This window comes from Rattus norvegicus, chromosome X (assembly GCF_036323735.1).
Source record: "Rattus norvegicus strain BN/NHsdMcwi chromosome X, GRCr8, whole genome shotgun sequence".
NCBI classification, from domain to species: domain Eukaryota; kingdom Metazoa; phylum Chordata; class Mammalia; order Rodentia; family Muridae; genus Rattus; species Rattus norvegicus.
This window is the reverse complement of record NC_086039.1, coordinates 23,216,504-23,239,605: the sequence shown is the minus strand read 5'-3', so window position 1 is coordinate 23,239,605 and position 23,102 is coordinate 23,216,504. Positions and strand designations below refer to the sequence as shown.

General features: G+C 41.3%; 2 protein-coding genes across 3 annotated transcripts in view; one reads left to right on the top strand and one right to left on the bottom strand.

Annotated features, from left to right (window-relative positions):
- Window positions 1–23,102, top strand: part of Maged2 (MAGE family member D2) — a 204,067-nt gene that overhangs the window by 125,389 nt on the left and 55,576 nt on the right. The gene's annotated exons all lie outside the window — the stretch shown is intronic.
- The window catches only part of Itih6 (inter-alpha-trypsin inhibitor heavy chain family member 6), a 37,058-nt gene continuing 35,845 nt past the window's right edge, over window positions 21,890–23,102 (bottom strand). Inside the window, exon 14 of the mRNA NM_001402475.1 lies at window positions 21,890–22,982. Within this exon, the coding sequence (NP_001389404.1) occupies window positions 22,771–22,982 (212 nt within the window). The 3' untranslated portion in view covers window positions 21,890–22,770. The remainder of the gene's footprint in view (window positions 22,983–23,102) is intronic.

Here is a 23,102-nt window from a genome sequence, read left to right as displayed (position 1 = left end):
GGCTGCCCACTCTCTCCCTACTTATTCAATATAGTTCTTGAAGTTCTAGCCAGAGCAATCAGACAACAAAAGGAGATCAAAGGGATACAGATCGGAAAAGAAGAGGTCAAAATATCACTATTTGCAGATGACATGATAGTATATTTAAGTGATCCCAAAAGTTCCACCAGAGAACTACTAAAGCTGATGAACAACTTCAGCAAAGTGGCTGGGTATAAAATTAACTCAAATAAATCAGTTGCCTTCCTCTATACAAAAGAGAAACAAGCCGAGAAAGAAATTAGGGAAACGACACCCTTCATAATAGACCCAAATAATATAAAGTACCTCGGTGTGACTTTAACCAAGCAAGTAAAAGATCTGTACAATAAGAACTTCAAGACACTGAGGAAAGAAATTGAAGAAGACCTCAGAAGATGGAAAGATCTCCCATGCTCATGGATTGGCAGGATTAATATGGTAAAAATGGCCATTTTACCAAAAGCAATCTACAGATTCAATGCAATCCCCATCAAAATAGCAATCCAATTCTTCAAAGAGTTAGACAGAACAATTTGCAAATTCATCTGGAATAACAAAAACCCAGGATAGCTAAAGCTATCCTCAACAATAAAAGGACTTCAGGGGGAATCACTATCCCTGAACTCAAGCAGTATTACAGAGCAATAGTGATAAAAACTGCATGGTATTGGTACAGAGACAGACAGATAGACCAATGGAATAGAGTTGAAGACCCAGAAATGAACCCACACACCTATGGTCACTTGATTTTTGACAAAGGAGCCAAAACCATCCAATGGAAAAAAGATAGCATTTTCAGCAAATGGTGCTGGTTCAACTGGAGGGCAACATGTAGAAGAATGCAGATCGATCCATCCTTATCACCCTGTACAAAGCTTAAGTCCAAGTGGATCAAGGACCTCCACATCAAACCAGACACACTCAAACTAATAGAAGAAAAACTAGGGAAGCATCTGGAACACATGGGCACTGGAAAAAATTTCCTGAACAAAACACCAATGGCTTATGCTCTAAGATCAAGAATCGACAAATGGGATCTCATAAAACTGCAAAGCTTCTGTAAGGCAAAGGACACTGTGGTTAGGACAAAACGGCAACCAACAGATTGGGAAAAGATCTTTACCAATCCTACAACAGATAGAGGCCTTATTTCCAAAATATACAAAGAACTCAAGAAGTTAGACCGCAGGGAAACAAATAACCCTATTAAAAAATGGGGTTCAGAGCTAAACAAAGAATTCACAGCTGAGGAATGCCGAATGGCTGAGAAACACCTAAAGAAATGTTCAACATCTTTAGTCATAAGGGAAATGCAAATCAAAACAACCCTGAGATTTCACCTCACACCAGTGCGATTGGCTAAGATCAAAAACTCAGGTGACAGCAGATGCTGGCGAGGATGTGGAGAAAGAGGAACACTCCTCCATTGTTGTTGGGATTGCAGACTGGTACAACCATTCTGGAAATCAGTCTGGAGGTTCCTCAGAAAATTGGACATTGAACTGCCTGAGGATCCAGCTATACCTCTCTTGGGCATATACCCAAAAGATGCCTCAACATATAAAAGAGACACGTGCTCCACTATGTTCATCGCAGCCTTATTTATAATAGCCAGAAAATGGAAAGAACCCAGATGCCCTTCAACAGAGGAATGGATACAGAAAATGTGGTACATCTACACAATGGAATATTACTCAGCTATCAAAAACAACGAGTTTATGAAATTCGTAGGCAAATGGTTGGAACTGGAAAATATCATCCTGAGTGAGCTAACCCAATCACAGAAAGACATACATGGTATGCACTCATTGATAAGTGGCTATTAGCCCAAATGCTTGAATTACCCTAGATCCCTAGAACAAACGAAACTCAAGACGGATGATCAAAATGTGAATGCTTCACTCCTTCTTTAAATGAGGAAAAAGAATACCCTTGGCAGGGAAGGGAGAGGCAAAGATTAAAACAGAGACTGAAGGAACACCCATTCAGAGCCTGCCCCACATGTGGCCCATACATATACAGCCACCCAATTAGACAAGATGGATGAAGCAAAGAAGTGCAGACCGACAGGAGCCGGATGTAGATCGCTCCTGAGAGACACAGCCAGAATACAGCAAATATAGAGGCGAATGCCAGCAGCAAACCACTGAACTGAGAATAGGTCCCCTATTGAAGGAATCAGAGAAAGAACTGGAAGAGCTTGAAGGGGCTCGAGACCCCAAAAGTACAACAATGCCAAGCAACCAGAGCTTCCAGGGACTAAGCCACTACCTAAAGACTATACATGGACTGACCCTGGACTCTGACCCCATAGGTAGCAATGAATATCCTAGTAAGAGCACCAGTGGAAGGGGAAGCCCTGGGTCCTGCTAAGACTGAACCCCCAGTGAACTAGTCTATGGGGTGAGGGCGTCAATGGGGGGAGGGTTGGGAGGGGAACACCCATAAGGAAGGGGAGGGGGGAGGGGGATGTTTGCCCGGAAACCGGGAAAGGGAATAACACTCGAAATGTATATAAGAAATACTGAAGTTAATAAAAAAAAAAAAGATTGTCTTTCTTATGCCTCAGGGTCTGTGTATCTTTGAATCCATGTATGTTTTAATGGTTTTCAGTGTCCATGTGTCCCACTCTTGGTTTGGGCAGCATGTTGGATTTTGTCTCTAGTTTTAGAAGTGTTCTGTCCCCTTGCCTACATCTCTGTGTCTCTGCATACCTATATCTTTGGTATATGCATAAGTGAATCAGTGTTCAAATGCCTGTAGGTACCAGTGCCTACTTATACAGGTTTAAAGTCAGTATCTGCACATCTCAATTTTCCGGGTGCACCAGATTCCTTTTTCTTAGTATCTCCATGTGTCCAAGTGTCTGAGTCTGAGGTCCCACATATCTCTTTGGTATTTACTCTAGTGTCTATATACCCCAGTGTTCCTATGTCCCAGAATTAGCTTTTGGTGTTTTGCTGTGCCTTGGTTTACTTGTGCTTGTTTCTTCATGTCCTAATTTCTATGTGTTCCCATGTTTGTGTGTTTCAGAAAGAAGTATGTTTCAGTGACTGTGTATCACAATGTTTGTATGGGATGTTCCAGTTTCCGAGTACCACATATCTGTATTTCCTCATTTATGTCTTAGTGCCGGTATGTCCAAGCATTTGTTGGACTTGGTTTTTCTCCACTAGTATCTTTGTTTCCTAGTGTCTGAGTACTCTATTGACTATAGCTCCTAGAATGTCTGGACACTTAAGTGTCTATGTATGTCAGGGCTATATCTTGGTATTTATGAATCACAACATTTCTGTATCCTGATGTCTGTGTACCCCAATGTTCTTAAGTTCAAATTTCTGTCCTTTTCTGCCACTGTGAGCCAATGTCTATGCATCCCAGATTCTCTGGGTTGCAGTATCTCTTCTCAATGTATATGTAACCCAAAGATTGATTGTGTGTTCTAGTGTCTGCTTCCCACCACCTAATAGAGTATAGTCTCTTTTTACTGCAGTGTCCACATGACTCAGCAATTGCTCCTGTCTGAATGACCATATTCTCCGGTGTCTTGTAGGTTAGTGTTTGTATACTCTGCTGGTCACTTGCATGTTGTATTGTATCTCCTAGGTTTTTTTTTAATATAAAAGAGTTTGTTTGGGTCTTAGAGTTTCATAGGTTAGAGCCCATGATGATGGAGACTTGGCAGCAGGCAGCAGGCAGCAGGCAGCCGAAGCAGCAGCTGAGAGGTTACATGTTGATCCACAAGCAGGATGTAGAGAGAGGGGGCACACTGGGAACAACACCAGTGTTTTGAAACTGCCAAGCATGCCTCTGGTGACATACCTCTCCCAACAAGGCCACACCACCTAATCCTACCCCAATACTTCTACCAACTGAGGACTAAACATACAAACATATGAGCCTATGTGGGTCATTCTCATTCAAACCACTACACTGTTCTTGTGAAGAACCTGAATGCAGTTTCTAGCACTTGTGTCAGGTAGGGTTCACAACTATCTGAAACTCCCGAAGTCTAGTTCCAAGGGATCTGACATCCTCTTCTGCCCTCCAAGGGCACTTTCACTTGCATTCACTGACACACAAAAAGACACATAATTAAAAAATATTTTTAAAAGATGCTGAGAGGGTTGGAAAGTTGTGTTCTATGTATTTAATTTTAAGCAACAAATTAATGAAATGTACTTCACTGGTTACCTAATTAATACAGAAAAATAGTTCTGTATATGGCATTCAGGTGACATACGTTTTCTTTTTATTAAAACGAATTTTAAATTTAAATATATTTTGATCATATTCTTCCCCTCTCTCACATCCTTTCAGATGTTCTTGCCTTCCTACTCAGCCTTAAGTTCTTAAAAACAAAACCCTAATATGATAACACTCTCCCAGAACAAAGGAAACAAAATAAAACCACATTCCCCCTGAAAGCAAAATCAAACAAAACACAACATAGTAACCGAATAAAAGCACACACAAACACAAAACTGCTAGCTCCATTATTTATTAGTCAACTACTTCTGAACACGAGGTCTGTCCTAGAGCGTTTGATACATCCAGTGTCACTCTATTGGAGAAAATTGATTTCACCTCTCCCAGAAAGTACAGTGACAATTCAGTTGTTACCCTGGTGGCTAGGTTTACATTGATTAATTCACTCACTTTAAAAAAAATATAACAAAATACAGTAAAATAAGACCAAAGCAGTCACAGTGAAAGTTGGATAAGGCAAACAATGAAAAACCCCAAGAGAAGGCAAAAGAATCAGGGAGGAAGGGAAGGGGAAGCGGAGGGGAAGGTGTCAGGGGGATCAGGTATGGGGAGAACAAGGTGGGAGAATAGAAATAGGTGGAGGCACCGTATCATCTTTGGGACATGCCAGAGACATGGAAAGGGGGACACACCAGGGAGTCTATGGGGGTGACGCTAGCTGAAACCTATAGCAGTGGGGAATATGGCACCTGAAGTGGTTACCTCCTGTAGTCAGATGGGATTCCTAGTGAAGGAATGGGTACAGCAACCCACTCACAAACACTTCCACTCACTAAATTTTCAAGGACAAAGATGAAGCAGAGACAGAGAGAATGGGCAACCAATGACTGGCCCAAGTTGAGATCTAGCCCACGGGCAAGAATGAATCCCTGACACTATTAAGGACATTCTGTTATGCTTGTAGACAGGAGCCCAGCAAAACTGCTGTCTGAGAGGCACTACCCCGCAGTCAATGGAAACTGATGCATAGACCCATAGCCAAACACTGGAGGGAGCTCAGGGAGTCTTATGGAAGAGTTTGGGAAGGATTGAGGGCCCCCAGAGGGAATGGGAACTCCACAGGATGACCAACAGAGTCAACTAACCTGAACCCTTGGGGGTTCCCAGAGACTGTACCACCAAACAGAGAGCTAGCATTGGCTGGACTTAGGCCCCCTGCACATATGTAGTAGAAGGGCAGCTTGGTCTTCATGTGGGTCCCCCAACAACTGGAACATGGGCCTGTCCTTGAATCTGTTGCCTGTCCGTGAATCCTGTTTCCCTAACTGGGCTGCCTTGTCTTAACTCAGTGGAAGAGGATGTGCCTGTTCCTGTAGTGGCTTGATATGCCAGGGTAGAGTGATGCAGGGTACCTCTCCTTAGAAGAGAAGGGGTATGGGAAATGGAAGGAGGAACTGTGTGAATGTGGGAAGAGAAGAAGGTGAATGTTGGGATGCAAAGTGAATGAATGAATAAATAAATAAATAAATGCAAAATGAAAAAAAGGTCCCACAGACTTGTCTGTAGGCTTATCAATTGTGACCCTGTCTTCTTCGACAACTCCAGCCCTTGTTAATTTGCCCCAAAACAGACAAACAAACACAATGACAAATATCTGGGACAGCAGAGCATCATGAGGGACAAACCTCCAGAATTATAAGCATTCCTCCATGATTTATGCTTTGAGTTCCTGATCTGCCTTCCTTTTATAATGACCATTCGTTGAGGCACAGAAGCTGAAATAAACCATTTCTTTCCCAGGTTTCTTTTGGTCATGTTTTATTACAGTAATGGAAACCTAAACAAAATCTAAATAAAAGTTGTTCTTGAGTCTCAAAAAAAAAAAAGGATCAGGGAGGAGTTTGCACACTCAGGAATCTCAGAAAAACACTAAACTAGAAGCCATAATATATACACAGAGGACGTGGTGCAGACCCCAGTAGGCCCTGTGTTTGCTGCTTCAGTCACTGTGAGTTCATATGAGCTGTGCTCAGTTGATTCAGAAGGCCTTGCTCTCCTGGTGTCCTCCATCCACTCTGGCTCTTAAACTCTTTCGACTACCTCTTCCCTAGGGTTTCCTGACCTTTAAGGGGGAAGGATTTGATGGAGACATCCCATTTAAGGCCGAGTGTTCCAAGGTCTCCCATTCTCTTCATAATCTCTGGCTGTGGTCTCTGTATTTGTTCACGTCTCCTGCAGGAGGAAGCTTCTTTGATGATGGCTGAGCAAGGCACTGATCTATGAATGTAGCAGGCATTTTTATTACTGCAGTTTTTCCTTTTTTTAAGGCCAGTAATATTTGGCCTATCTACTCTCTGGTACTCAGTCTTCCAAGCAGTACTGGATATGGGCTCTATCTCATGGAGCGAGCCTATAAGTTCCACAGCCTTCTATTGGATGTATAGTTAGCAAAGACCTTTTCTCATTCTGTAGGCTGTCATTTTGTCAAATTGACAGTGTCCTTTGCCTTACAGAAGATGTTCAGTTTCGTGAGTTTATTGTTGATCTTAGTGACTAGGCTAATGGTGTTCTTCTGTTGAGAATCCTTTTCCAGTGCCAATGACTTCAAGGATATTCCCCACTTTCTCTCCTATAGGGTTCAGTGTATATTGTTTTAGGTCGAGGTCTCTGATCCATTTGGATTTGAGTTTTGTGCAGGGTGGTACAAATGGATTTGTTTGGATTCTTCTATGTGTAGCTATTTAGTTTGAGCAGCAGCATACTGTCTTTTATCCAGCGTGTATTTCTGATTTTTTTTAAAAATCAGGTGTCTGATTCTTCAGCTGAACTCCATCGATCAACTTGTCTGTTTTTGTGCCAATACCATGCTGCTTTTATTAGTACAGCTTTGTAGTACAACTTGATATTGGGGATGTTACCTCCAGCAGTTCTTCAATTACTAGAGATTGTTTTAACTATCCTGGGTCTTTTGTGTTTCCAGCTGAAATTTGTCCTTTTAAGTTTGGTGAAGAATTGTGTTGGAATTTTGATGAGGATTGCATTGAATCTGTACATTTTTGGGTAGGATGCCCATCTTACTAATATCAATCCTGCCAATCCATGGGCATGGGAGATCTTTCCATCTTCTGATACCTTCCTCAATCTCTTCAAGTTTTAATCACACAAATCTTTTATTTGCTTGGTTAGAGTTATTCCAAGATATTTTACATTATGTGAGGCTGTTGTGAAAGGTGCTGCTTTCCTGATTTCTTTCTCAGGTCATTTGTCATTTGTAGAGAGGAGTTTTGTGGGTTATTTTGGTATTCAGCCACTTTGCTGAAAGTGTTTATCAGCTGTGGGAGTTTCCCACTGGAAATTTTAGGGTCACTTATGTAAACTTTCATATCATCTGCAAATAAAGATACTTTGACTCCTGTTTCAATTTGTGCCCCTTTGATCTCTTTTATTAGTCTCCAGCTGAGACTACAAGTACTGTATTGAATAGGTATGGAGAGTTAAAGAATTGTTTTGTTCCTGATTTTAGTGGAATTGCTTTGAGTTTCTCTCCATTTAATTTGTTGTTTGCTCTAGGCTACCTGTAAATTTACTTTAGTATGTTTAGGGTTGTCCCTTGTATCCCTGATCTTTCCAGGATTTTGTCATGGAGGGTATTGGATTTCGTCTGTGGACTTTTCTTCCTCTAATGAAATGATCATGCAAATTTTATCTTTCAGTTTGTTTATAGAGTGGATTACATATATCAATTTACATATGTTGAACCATCACTGCATCTCTGGGGTGAAGCTCACTTGATCATGATGGACAGTTCCTTTGATGTGCTCTTGGATTCTGTTTGCAAAGACTTTATTGAGTATTTATTTTTGCACCTGTGTTCATAAGGGGAATTGTTCTGTAATTCTTGTTCTTTGTTGGGTCTTTATGTGGTTTGGATATCAGGGTAACTGTGGCTTAGTAAAATGAATTGGTCAATATTCCTTCTGTTTCTATTTTGTGGGATCATTTAAGGAGTGTTAGCATTAACTCTTTCTTTTTGTGCTTCAACAAGTTTCTTTTTTCTGAACTTATCATAAACAGTACATAACAAGTAAATGAGGTGGGTGGGGTGGGGACATCCTAAGACAGGGGTGGGAGGGGATGAGGTATGGAATGTGGAACAATAGGAGGGTGAACCAGGAGGGGAATACAATCTTGAGTGTAAAAATAAAAAAAAAAAAATCCTAGTAAGAGCACCAGTGGAAGGAGAAGCCCTGGGTCCTGCTAAGACTGAACCCCCAGTGAACTAGATTGTTGGGGGGAGGGCGGCAATGGGGGGAGGATGGGGAGGGGAACACCCATAAAGGAGGGGTGGGGGAGGGATTAGGGGGATGATTGCCCGGAAACAGGGAAAGGGAATAACACTCGAAATGTAAATAAGAAATACTCAAGTTAATAAAAAAAATAAATTAATTTAAAAAAGAAACTTCCTCAGAGAGTACAACAAAGTCAGCAGATTAAGATACATGATAAAATTAGCATTAAATCTTTCACCTAGGGAAAAGACAGTTACTTAGTCTTTCTGTATTTATTATTCTGCATTTTCACAGATGACCTAGAATGAGAGAGTTGAGGTGTCCTTAATGGTTCGAAATTATGGAAATATGTTATTTAACTTGGCAGGCAACAGTAATGGTGGGTCCCAGGAAAGCACAGGATATGTGAAAGAATACATGCAATCACATGAAGAGTGTGCATCTTACGTTTTTATATCCCTTTCTGTAGCATTAATTCTTGTTTGAAATTCTGGTAGAATTTTGCTGTAAAACCATTCGGCCTTAGGATTTTCTGATTGGGAGACTTTTAAAAATGTGGTCAGTTTGGGAGAAAGTTCCATGAGGTGCTGAGAAGAATGTATGTTCTTTTGTGTTCTAGTAAAATGTTCTATAAACATCTGTTACTTCTATTTGGTTTATAATGTCAGTTAGCACCAGAACTTCTCCATTTAGTTTTTGTTTGCATGGCCTGTTTTGCTGAGAGTTGAGAATTGAAGTGTGAGGGTCAATATGTGATTGAATCGGTAGTAGTGTTTCTTTTACAAACTCAGGGTGTACTTGTTTGGGGGACATAGATGTTAAGAATTGCAATGTCCTCCCACTTAAGGACTACTCCCTGAGATGGAACCTATACCTGACACTGCTTGCAAGAGCCAGAAACTAGATAGCCCAGTGACCTAGGGTAAAAGCAAATACTACCAGACTTAACAAAAGGTAGTGTTAAAATGACTCCATGATATCCTGCCGTACTCATAGATTAGTGCTTTATTCAGCTATCAACAGAAAAGCTTTCTCTTGCAGCAGATGAGAAGAGATAAAGAGCCTCATAGCCAAACAGTACACACACACACACACACACACACACACACACACACACACACACACACACCACAACACGGTGGTGGTGGGAGACAGACGACCTTGGAATATCCAGTTCTGAATGGGATGTCACCATCATATCTCTCTGCTCACCTCAGGAATCAACATGAGCAAAGCTCATATGAACTCACAGAGACTGAAGCAGCATGCACAGGGTGTACATGAGTCTGCACCGGGTCTTCTCTGCTTATATTATAGCTTTCAGTTTAGTGTGTTTATGAGACTCCTAAGTGTGTGTGTGTGTGTGTGTGTGTGTGTGTGTGTGTGTGTGTGTGTGTGTGTGTGACTGAATGAGTCTCTGATTCTTTTGCTTTCTTTTGGGTTCTTTTCCTTCTGTTGGGCTGCCTGGTTGAATTTCAATGTGATGGTTATTGTCTTTTATTTTATTTTATTATGTTTTCTTGTTATCTCGTAGAAGCCTGTTCTTTTCTGATGATAGGCAGAAATGGAGTGGATTCAGATGGGAGGAGATGTGAGGAGGAAGTGGGAGGAATAAAGGGAGGGGAGACTGTAATCAGGATATATTGTATGAGAAAAGACCTCTTGGCAGATTTTTTTTTTGTTGAGTATGTAGTGTCCTTCCCTATTCTTTTCTGATGAATTCTGGTTTGAGTTCTATTGTGTTAGATATCAAATGACTATACTAGCTTAGTTTTGTGTCCATTTACTTGGAAAATCTTTTCCCCACACTTACCTATCCTTAATGTTAAGGTATGTTTTTTGTATGCAACAGAAGGATGAATTCCCATTTTCACCTCCATTCTATGAGTCTGTGGCTTTTTATTGAAAAAATCAGACCATTAATGTTGAGAGCTGCCAATGATTTTTATTATTTTGTTGTTGTGGTGATGATGATGATGCACGTGTGTGTTTCTCATATTTTGACTTTGTTGATCTGATATTATTTATTTCCAGTATTTACTTTTTTGTTTTTTGTTTATATTATATATTTTTTATTTTTTTATTAACTTGAGTATTTCTTTTTTTTTTTATTAACTTGAGTATTTCTTATATACATTTCGAGTGTTATTCCCTTTCCCAGTTTCTGGACAAACATCCCCCTCCCTCCCTCCCCGTTCTTATCAGTGTTCCCCTCCCCATCCTCCCCCCATTGTCCCCCCCCAACAATCTAGTTCACTGGGGGTTCAGTCTTAGCAGGACCCAGGGCTTTCCCTTCCACTGGTGCTCTTACTAGGATATTCATTGCCACCTATGAGGTCAGAGTCCAGGGTCAGTCCATGTATAGACTTTAGGTAGTGGCTTAGTCCCTGGAAGCTCTGGTTGCTTGGCATTGTTGTTCATAAGGGGTCTCGAGCCCCTTCAAACTCTTCCAGTTCTTTCTCTGATTCCTTCAGTGGGGGTTCTATTCTCAGATCAGTGGTTTGCTGCTGGCATTCGCCTCTGTGTTTGCTGTATTCTGGCTGTGTCTCTCAGGAGCGATCTACATCTGGCTCCTGTCGGCCTGCACTTGTTTGCTTCATCCATCTTGTCTAATTGGGTGGTTGTATATGTATGGGCCACATGTGGGGCAGGCTCTGAATGGGTGTTCCTTCTGTGTCTGTTTTAATCTTTGCCTCTCTATTCCCTGCCAAGGGTATTCCTGTTCCCCTTTTAAAGAAGGAGTGAAGCATTCACATTTTGATCATCCGTCTTGAGTTTCATTTGTTCTAGGCATCTAGGGTAATTCAAGCATTTGGGCTAATAGCCACTTATCAATGAGTGCATACCATGTGTGTTTTTCTGTGATTGGGTTACCTCACTCAGGATGATATTTTCCAGTTCCAACCATTTGCCTACGAATTTCATAAAGTCATTGTTTTTGATAGCTGAGTAATATTCCATTGTGTAGATGTACCACATTTTCTGTATCGATTCCTCTGTTGAAGGGCATTTGGGTTCTTCCCAGCTTCTGGCTATTATAAATAAGGCTGCTATGAACATAGTGGAGCACGTGTCTTTTTTATATGTTGGGGCATCTTTTGGGTATATGCCCAAGAGAGGTATAGCGGGATCCTCAGGCAATTCAATGTCCAAATTTCTGAGGAACCTCCAGACTGATTTCCAGAATGGTTGTACCAGTCTGCAATCCCACCACCAATGGAGGAGTGTTTCTCTTTCTCCACATCCTCGCCAGCATTTGCTGTCACCTGAGTTTTTGATCTTAGCCATTCTCGCTGGTGTGAGGTGAAATCTCAGGGTTGTTTTGATTTGCACTACCCTTATGACTAAAGATGTTGAACATTTCTTTAAGTGTTTCTCAGCCATTCGGCATTCCTCAGCTGTGAATTGTTTGTTTAGCTCTGAACCCCATTTTTTAATAGGGTTATTTGTCTCCCTGCGGTCTAACTTCTTGAGTTCTTTGTATATTTTGGATATAAGGCCTCTATCTGTTGTAGGATTGGTAAAGATCTTTTCCCAATTTGTTGGTTGCCATTTTGTCCTAACCACAGTATCCTTTGCCTTACAGAAGCTTTGCAGTTTTATGAGATCCCATTTGTCGATTCTTGATCTTAGAGCATAAGCCATTGGTGTTTTGTTCAGGAAATTTTTTCCAGTGCCCATGTGTTCGAGATGCTGCCCTAGTTTTTCTTCTATTAGTTTGAGTGTATCTGGTTTGATGTGGAGGTCCTTGATCCACTTGGACTTAAGCTTTTTACGGGGTGATAAGCATGGATCGATCTGCATTCTTCTACATGTTGACCTCCAGTTGAACCAGCACCATTTGCTGAAAATGCTATCTTTTTTTCCATTTGGTGGTTTTGGCTCCTTTGTCAAAAATCAAGTGACCATAGGTGTGTGGGTTCATTTCTGGGTCTTCAATTCTGTTCCATTGGTCTATCTGTCTGTCTCTGTACCAATACCATGCAGTTTTTATCACTATTGCTCTGTAATACTGCTTGAGTTCAGGGATAGTGATTCCCCCTGAAGTCCTTTTATTGTTGAGGATAGTTTTAGCTATCCTGGGTTTTTGTTATTCCAGATGAATTTGCAAATTGTTCTGTCTAACTCTTTGAAGAATTGGATTGGTATTTTGATGGGGATTGTATTGAATCTGTAGATCGCTTTTGGTAAAATGGCCATTTTTACTATATTAATCCTGCCAATCCATGAGCATGGGAGATCTTTCCATCTTCTGAGGTCTTCTTCAATTTCTTTCTTTAGAGTCTTGAAGTTCTTATTGTACAGATCTTTTACTTGCTTAGTTAAAGTCACAGAGGTACTTTATATTATTTTGGTCTATTATGAAGGTTGTCGTTTCCCTAATTTCTTTCTCGGCTTGTTTCTCTTTTGTTTAGAGGAAGACTACTGATTTATTTGAGTTAATTTTATACCCAGCCACTTTGCTGAAGTTGTTTATCAGCTTTAGTAGTTCTCTGGTGGAACTTTTGGGATCACTTAAATATACTATCATATCATCTGCAAATAGTGATATTTTGACTTCTTCTTTTCCGATCTGTATCCCCTTGACCTCCTTTTGTTGTCTGATTGCTCTGGCTAGAACTTTAAGAACTATATTGAATAAGTAGGGAGAGAGTGGGCAGCCTTGTCTAGTCCCTGATTTTAGTGGGATTGCTTCAAGTTTCTCTCCATTTAGTTTAATGTTAGCAGCTGGTTTGCTGTATATGGCTTTTACTATGTTTAGGTATGGGCCTTGAATTCCTATTCTTTCCAGGACTTTCATCATGAAGGGGTGTTGAATTTTGTCAAATGCTTTCTCAGCGTCTAATGAAATGATCATGTGGTTTTGTTCTTTCAGTTTGTTGTTTATATAATGGACCACGTTGATGGTTTTCCGTATTTAAACCATCCCTGCATGCCTGGGATGAAGCCTACTTGATCATGGTGGCTGATTGTTTTGATGTGCTCTTGGATTCGGTTTGCCAGAATTTTATTGAGTATTTTAGCGTCGATATTCATAAGGGAAATTGGTCTGAAGTTCTCTTTCTTTGTTGGGTCTTTGTGTGGTTTAGGTATAAGAGTAATTGTGGCTTCATAGAAGGAATTCGGTAGTGCTCCATCTGTTTCAATTTTGTGGAATATTTTGGATTATATTGGTATGAGGTCTTCTATGAAGGTCTGATAGAATTCTGCACGAAGCCCGTCTGGACCTGGGCTCTTTTTGGTTGGGAGACCTTTAATGACTGATTCTATTTCCTTAGGAGTTATGGGGTTGTTTAACTGGTTTATCTGTTCCTGATTTAACTTCGGCCTGGTATCTGTCTAGGAAATTGTCCATTTCCTGCAGATTTTCAAGTTTTGTTGAATATAGGCTTTTATAGTAAGATCTGATGATTTTTTGAATTTCCTCTGAATCTGTAGTTATGTCTCCCTTTTCATTTCTGATTTTGTTAATTTGGACACACTCTCTGTGTCCTCTTGTTAGTCTGGCTAAGGGTTTATCTATCTTGTTGGTATTCTCAAAGAACCAACTTTTGGTTCTGTTGATTCTTTCTATGGTCCTTTTTGTTTCTACTTGGTTGGTTTCAGCTCTGAGTTTGATTATTTCCTGCCTTCTACTCCTCCTGGGTGTATTTGCTTCTTTTTGTTCTAGAGCTTTTAGGTGTGCTGTCAAGCTGCTGACATATGCTCTTTCCTGTTTCTTTCTGCAGGCACTCAGCGCTATGAGTTTTCCTCTTAGCACAGCTTTCATTGTGTCCCATAAGTTTGGGTATGTTGTACCTTCATTTTCATTAAATTCAAAAATTCTTTAATTTCTTTCTTTATTTCTTCCTTGACCAGGTTATCATTGAGTAGAGCATTGTTCAATTTCCACGTATATGTGGGCATTCTTCCCTTATTATTATTGAAGACCAGTTTTAGGCCGTGGTGGTCCGATCGCAGGCATGGGATTATTTCTATCTTTCTGTACCTGTTGAGGCCCGTTTTTTGACCAATTATATGGTCAATTTTGGAGAAAGTACCATGAGGAGCTGAGAAGAAGGTATATGCTTTTGCTTTAGGATAGAATGTTCTATAAATATCTGTTAAGTCCATTTGGCTCATGACTTCTCTTAGTCTGTCTACGTCTTTATTTAATTTCTGTTTCCATGATCTGTCCATTGATGAGAGTGGGGTGTTGAAATCTCCTACTATCATTGTGTGAGGTGCAATGTGTGTTTTGAACTTTAGTAAGGTTTCTTTTACGTATGTAGGTGCCCTTGTATTTGGGGCATAGATATTTAGGATTGAGAGTTCATCTTGGTGGATTTTTCCTTTGATGAATATGAAGTGTCCTTCCTTATCTTTTTTGATGAATTTTAGTTGAAAATTGATTTTATTTGATATTAGTATGGCTACTCCACCTTGATTCTTCCGACCATTTGCTTGGAAATTTGTTTTCCCGCCTTTCATTCTGAGGTAGTGTCTGTCTTTGTCTCTGAGGTGTGTTTCCTGTAGGCAGCAGAATGCAGGGTCCTCGTTGCGTATCCAGTTTGTTAATCTATGTCTTTTTATTGGGGAGTTGAGGCCATTGATGTTGAGAGATATTAAGGAATAGTGATTATTTCTTCCTCTTATATTCATATTTGGATATGAAGTTATATTTGTGTGCTTTTCTTCTCTTTGTTTTGTTCCCAAGACGATTAGTTTCTTGCTTCTTCAAGGTATAGCTTGCCTCCTTATGTTGGGCTTTACCATTTATTCTCCTTTGTAGTGCTGGATTTGTAGAAAGATATTGTGTAAATTTGGTTTTGTCATGGAATATCTTGGTTTCTCCATCTATGTTAATTGAGAGTTTTGGAGGATACAGTAACCTGGGCTGGCATTTGTGTTCTCTTAGGGTCTGTATGACAGCTGTCCAGGATCTTCTGGCTTTCATAGTTTCTGGCGAGAAGTCTGGTGTGATTCTGATAGGTCTGCCTTTATATGTTACTTGACCTTTTCCCCTTACTGCTTTTAATATTCTTTCTTTATTTTGTGCATTTGGTGTTTTTACTATTATGTGTCGGGAGGTGTTTCTTTTCTGGTCCAATCTATTTGGAGTTCTGTAGTCTTCTTTTTTTTTTTTATTAACTTGAGTATTTCTTATATACATTTCGAGTGTTATTCCCTTTCCCGGTATCCGGGCAAACATCCCCCTCCCCCCTCCCCTTCCTAATGGGTGTTCCCCTCCCAACCCTCCCCCCATTGCTGCCCTCCCCCCACCAGTCTAGTTCACTGGGGGTTCAGTCTTAGCAGGACCCAGGGCTTCTCCTTCCACTGGTGCTCTTACTAGGATATTCATTGCTACCTATGAGGTCAGAGTCCAGGGTCAGTCCATGTATAGTCTTTAGGTAGTGGCTTAGTCCCTGGAAGCTCTGGTTGCTTGGCATTGTTGTACATGTGGGGTCTCGAACCCCTTCAAGATCTTCCAGTTTGTATGCCTATGGGTATCTCTTTTTTTAGGTTAGGGAAGTTTTCTCCTATGATTTTGTTGAAAATATTTACTGGTCCTTTGAGCTGGGAGTCTTCACTCTATTCTATACCTATTATCCTTAGGTTTGATCTTCTCATTGAATCCTGGATTTCCTGTATGTTTTGGACCAGTAGCTTTTTTCTGCTTTACATTATCTTTGACAGTTGAGTCGATAATTTCTATGGAATCTTCTGCTCCTGAGATTCTCTCTTCTATGTTTTGTATTCTGTTGGTGATGCTTGTATCTACGGCTCCTTGTCTCTTCTTTGGTTTTCTATATCCAGGGTTGTTTCCATGTGTTCTTTCTTGATTGCTTCTATTTCCATTTTTAATTCCTTTAATTGTTTGATTGTGTTTTCCTGTAATTCTTTCAGGGATTTTTGTGATTTCTCTCTATAGGCTTCTATTTGTTTATTTATGTTTTCCTGTGTTTCTCTAAGGGAGTTCTTCACGTCTTTCTTGAAGTCCCCCAGCATCATGATCAGATATGATTTTGAAACTAGATCTTACTTTTCTGGTGTGTTTGGATATTCCGTGTTTGCTTTGGTGGGAGAATTGGGCTCCGCTGATGCCATGTAGTCTTGGTTTCTGTTGCTTGGTTTCCTGTGCTTGCCTCTTGCCATCAGATTATCTCTAGTGTTACTTTGTTCTGCTATTTCTGACAGTGGCTAGACCTTCTTATAGGCCTGTGTGTCAGTAGTGCTGTAGATCTGTTTTCCTGTTTTCTTTCAGCCAGTTATGGGGACAGAGTGTTCTGCTTTCGGGCGTGTAGTTTTTCCTCTCTACAGGTCTTCAGCTGTTCCTGTGGGCCTGTGTCTTGAGTTCACCAGGCAGGTCGCTTGGAGCTGGAAGGTTTGTCTTGCCTGTGGTCCTGAGGCTCAGGTTTGCTCATGGGGTGTTGCTTATGAGCTCTCCCCAGCGGCAGCAACCAGGAAGATCTTTGCTGCCCCTTCCGGGAGCTTCTGTGCACTAGGGTTCCAGGTGGCGTTTGGTGTTTTCCTCTGGAGTCAGAGATTTGGGCAGAGTGTAGTCTCCTCTGGTTTCCCAGGCCTGTCTGCCTCTCTGAAGGCCCAGCTCTCCCTCCCACGGGATTTGGGTGCAGAGAACTGTTTATTTCGTCCCTTCATGTTCCGGCGGTGTATCAGACGCAGCGGATTTCCTGCTCCTTTGCCCTTATCCAAGGGAACCCAGAGGCTGTATACAGTTTCCTCTTGGGCCAGGGATGTGGGCAGGGGTGGGCAGTGTTGGTGGTCTCCTCCGCTCTGCAGTCTCAGGAGTGCCCACCTGTCTCAGCGGTGAGCTCTCTCTCCCACAGGGTCTGGGAGCAGTGAGCTGGAGGCAGGGAGCGCGCGATTGGGACTCCCGCTAAAAACCGGAAGTGTCCGGTCCCATATTTCCAGTATTTTCTTGGATATAGTTAACCCCTTTAGCTTGGAGTTTACCTTCTAGTACCTTCTATAGGCCTTGATTTGTATATAGATCTTGCATGAAATTAGTTTTTTATCATGGAACGTTTACTTGGTCTCTTTCTCTTGCCTTGCAGCTTTTAAAATTCTTTCTTTGCAGTGTATATTTATTGCTTTGATTATTAGGTGTCAAGGGGACTTTCTTTTCTGCTCCAATTTGTTTGGTGTTCTGTATGCTTCTTGTACTTTGATAAGCATCTCCTTCTTTAGGTTAGGAGATTTTTCTTCCATAAAAACATTTTCTCTGACTTTGATCTTCCTCTTTTATATCTATTATTCTTAGATTTGGTCTTTTCATAGTGTCTCAGTTCCTGAATGTTTTGTGCCAGGAGTTTCTTAGTTTAACATCTTCTTTGACAGATGAATCCAATTCTACTATAGAATTTTCAATGCCTGATCGAGGAGATTGATGGAAGAGATTTTCTCTTCCATCTCTTGTATTCTGTTGGTGAACTTGTTTCTGTAGTTCCTGTTTGAATTCCTAAATGTTTCATTTTTAAAATTCCCTCAGTTTGCATTTTTGTTATTGATTCTAATATCAATTTCAGTTCTTAATCATTTATATTGACTTCCTTCCAACATTTGCGTTTTCCTGGATATTTTAAAAAGGAATTTATGCATTTCCTCTTTAAGGACCTCTATGTCATGCATAAAGACTGTTTTTAGGCCATTTTCTTGTGCTTTAGCTGTGTTGGAATATTCTGGGCATGCTGTGATAGGATTACTGGGTTCCAGTAGGGACACATCCTCCTAGCAGTAATCGTGTTTTTTATTAGGGCATCTAAGCATTTGGGGTTGGGGGAGACTGTATTCCTAGGTGCAGATATCTGATCTTGTCTTTGTTGGGTAGGTGTTTTGTTCCTCGTTTTCTGTTTTCTCTGTGGTTCTTAGAAGGGTGTCATGACTATGTGTTGCCCTAGGAAAAAAGTTTGGGGTCTTGATATATGAGGACACTGGGGGTTCCAGAACAAATGTGTTTCTGGGTATTGGGACCTGACACTTAGTAATGTGATTGGGCTTGGGGTAGGGTGGGAGGCTTCATAAGAGGAAGAAAGGCAGGGTGCTTCACAGGACCTGCTTATTTGGTCCCCTGGAAATGAGGGCAGAGAATGAGGAGAGGCCACAGCAGAAGGTCTGATACAGACCTGGGGATGGGACTGGAGTGGGGGAATTAGACTTAGAGGAATGGAGAAAGAGGTGAAGATGTGCAATTTGACTGCTTGTTTCCCTTTTTGGAGTTGTCTGTGGTTTCCCAGCATGCCTGCTGGAATTGTAGGCTGGGACAAATCAATGAGTTTGGAGATGATCTGTGTGATCCTCTGGAGATGGGGACAGACAGGCAAGGGAGACTGCAGCAGTTTTCTACTGCAGAACTATGAATGAGACGGGGGAACTGCACTTGGAGAAGCAGAGAGAGAGGTGAAGATCTAGTTAGGATACCTGTTTCCCTAGCCAGAATGTGTCTCTTAGTTTTTTTAACCTTCCTGTGTCTGTAGCACAGTATTTGTAAAGACCAGTTCTATAGTTCTATGTCTATATGTGTAACTTTGTCATTGACTCTATACCCTACAGCATGTGTTCCAGTGCCAGATTACCTTGGCAAATGTGTATCCCAGTGTTTACTTTTTTCAATGTTTGTCAGTCTCTTTACCCCCGTATCTTGGTGGTATCATATAATGTCCTGTTTATACACCTGGTGCTTGTATCTTCTAGTGTTGGTACTTTGTTTTGCCTCTGAGATTAGTTTTCCATATGCTTCAGTTTTTGTGCACATTCTTTGTGTTCTAGTATCTCAGGTGCTGTGTGTTCCTTTGCCTATGTATACCAGCATCTCTGTGTACCAGTATTTGGTTACTATTGCCTCGTATTTCTGTGTATCTGACAGCTGCCATAGAGCTTGTATGTATGTGTGTGTGTGTTAAATATTTGTTCATGCCAGTGTGTCTGTGTTCTAGTGGCTATGCATATTTTCTTTTGGCCACCTGAATCATAATATCTATATGACAAACACTTGAGTTATGTCTACATAATTCAGTTTCCCAAGATTTATGTATACCAAGGTTTCTGTGTCCTGGCGTGTGTGGTTTCTATGGTATGCTGTGATCTAGTAATTGTATGTCCTTGATTTCCAGCAAGTCTATGAGAGCCTATTTCCAACTCTGTAATATTCTCTAGGACATAAATTCTATCAATCTCTGTGTTTCAGTACCAACCAAGCCACATCTCTGGGTATTCCCATTTGATATGGTATTCCTTACTTATGACCTTGTCTCCATGTGCCATATCTATATATTTAAATGTCCCTGTATCCTTACCCTTGAATTTCCCTGAGATTCAGCATGTCTCAAGTTTCTTTCCTAGTGTCTGTGTCTTCCTGTCTCTGTGTGTCCATGAAGCTCTGTGTCTTGCTACCTGCTGCGTATCTAGTGAGTTGCTATGTATTGGGTACTCATGTGTGGGTGTGTCCCCTTTGATGTGTATCACTTAGTTTTTGTGTATCCCTAATTATCAATCAGTGCTTCTTTATATGCCTGTCAATTTTTGTATATTCATAGTTCTTTATATGTATTTGAATCTTTGTTACATGGCCTTGAGTGTTTTTGCATGCTACCTAGTGACTACACAATGTGACTCAGTACTCACCATCTCTGTATTCCACTCTCAATTTGTTCTTATTTATGTGTGACCCCAAGTCTTTGTGTATATTGGATACTCTGATCCAGCATATGTGTCCAGTATTCTTGTGTGTCGCCCTGAGTTTCTTTGTTCCAGACAGTGTCTGTATGCTCTCAGCCTGCATATGCTGCCTTTCTTGTGCCTGATATGGAAAAGTGCCCAAGCCTGTGCATCTCCAGAACTTCCTTTCTTCTGTCTGAATTTGTTCTGCTCTTTTCCCTCTCCTCCATCTATTGCTCTCACATCTTTGCCAACATCTCTGTGTGATTTTTATAATATCGAGACTGTACTCTCATTGTCTCTGAGTCTTTGTCTTGGCTTCCCCACAGCATTCCTGTTTTGTGAGTTTCTTTGAATATTTCTCTGTTTTGTTCTACTGCATCATCCTCAGTTTCATGTCTTTGCCTCCCTATTTTGTCTGGAGCTCAGAGCCATGCTTTTAAGTCACTGAACCACTACCTTTATGTTTTTAGGTTGGAGTCACTATCCTCATCCTTTCACTTATAACCTTTATTTGTTTCTGTGTGTGACATCTAGGTGTCCTTAGGAATATCCTGATTCAGTGTCTTTGCACCCCTACTTTTCTTATCATGATGCTTCCGCCCACTAGCCTACATTCTTTGCCTAGTTATCTTTCTACCTTGACCTTTCTAGGCATATCTATTTTTGTTTATTAGTCAAGCCTAGGTCCATGTGACTGGATTTGTGGGTTCCCATTCTCATTCTCAGGTCTACTACTTCTGCCTCTGAAGTTTGATGCCACTCCCTTGCTGTCACTGCATCACTGGGTCCCACTGTCGCTTAAGTGGTATTCCTTATGTCTTGGCTGACTGGTCTGATTTCCATCTCTTTTTTGTTGTTGCTGTTTTCATTGTTCAGGGGTCTTCCTTTTTTGTCTCTGGATCTTGGAGTATGTGGCTCTGTGACATTGACTCAGTCTTCTGCACGTGCTGATATCACTGAATCTCTGCCATCGCAGTCGTGAGTCTGCAATGCCTGCTTCCGGAGCTTGCACATCTGTGGCTTTGCCCCTCTGTACTATCATGTCATCTCCCCCTGGCCTGACAGAGTGCCAGTGCCTTTCCAAGATTCTACATTTTTGACCTTGGTTTTTGGGGACTGTGATCCTGACCAGTGTCTTCCTGGTTGTCTTTGTATTATTGTATCTCTGTGATCTTAGTCCCTCCCCCCCAGTCTGAATCTCTGTGTGTATTATTATGTATGTTGCTATTTCTCAGTTCTTCACATGTGAAATCACATGTTTGGTCCAAAGTGATCCTTTTTTATTAAAATCCCTTTGTATCCCTGTGAAGGGATGGTAACTCAGAGACATGGGAACGTAGAACCCCCAAAGAGAAAGCATATGTTTTTGTCTCTGATAAAGTCACTCTGACACCTGTCCTTTGCATGTCTTTGTGTTTTTATGTCTATGTTTCCTTTTTTGTTGTTGCTGTTGTTGTTTGAGACAGGGCCTTGCATTAGAGCTCATGTTAGCCTCAAACTCACTATATAGCTCAGACATATCTTGAAATTGCAGCCATCTTCCTGCCTCAGCCTTCCCAATGATGAGATTATAGTCATATGGCCCCACATGCAGCTGTCCATGTCTCCTCTGTCACTGTATTCTCATTTTTGTGTTTTTGTGCATCTTTTCTGCATGTGAACTATGTCTTTGGTTGCATGCATGCATGTTGCCTACTGCTATTTCATGCTTATTTTTGTCCATTCAATTATTCTACAAATATTTATTAAGCACATACCATGGGCCATGATCTGTGGCTATGAAGAGGAATCACAATAGATTCTTGCTCTCTGGGAGCTCACAGTTTCCGCTGGGATCCAGATGAGCAAACATGATTATCACACAGTATCCAAAATGCTGTGAGCTTGGAGAGGACTTTAAGCAGGCACCAAATTCAACCTCATGGAGGGGCCAGGGAGTGCCTTCTAGGGGAAGTGATGAGTAAGACTTGAAAAATGAACTGAGTTTACCTAGATAGAGCAAAGGAAGCATGGCCCACACAGAAGGATGAATACATAAAGAAGTCCAGCGATCACAGCTTATTGGGGAAATTCTAAGTCACTCAGTGAGGTTTGGATTTTAAGAACGACAGTCAGGGGGTTGGGGATTTAGCTCAGTGGTAGAGCACTTGCCTAGCAAGTGCAAGGCCCTGGGTTCGGTCCCCAGCTCCGAAAAAAAAGAAAAAAAAAAGAACGACAGTCAGTGAACTATGAAAAGAGAAGACGAAGTTGGGAAGGGGATGTTGAAGGGGAGATGGGGGATTGTGGGTCAAATAGAACGAGGAATAGGGGGCTTGATATGATCAAAATATACTATATACATGTGTGAAATTCTCAATGACTAAAATCACTTCTAGGGATCATGCAAATTTGTAACAGAGACTATAAACTAGGCAAAAAGAATACTAAAGCTTTTAGGGCCAAAGTTCTGTCCAGCTTTGTGTATCTTTGCGCATCCTGGTATATTTGCCCTTAGCACATGCGTACATATCCCTTATGTGCACCCTCATGTACCCAGGCCTGTGCCATGGCTGACTCCATGCCATAGCCTCTGGATCTCTGGGTTCAGGAGCCATCACAGAACATAGGCAAGGTAGGGCTGACCCAGCAGTTGTTCCACATGGGAGCGTTTCACCAGCCAGCATGAAGTCCAGCGGGGAAGTAGCCTTGACGACTCTTTCAGCAGTCTCTTGCCTAGTACCACTGGCACGTCCAGGCCATGGGGCTTCTGTAAATAAGACCCAGCAGGTCCTGTTACCAGCCGGATGTCTGTGTGTTGAAATTGTCCTGAGGGAGAGAAGATGTATTACCAATTAGATCTCTAGGGAGGCCTGTGAGCAGGGACTCTAGAAGGAAAAGTGTCAGGGTTAGAGTGTCAGATCTACAGGAGAGGAGAGGCTAGACACT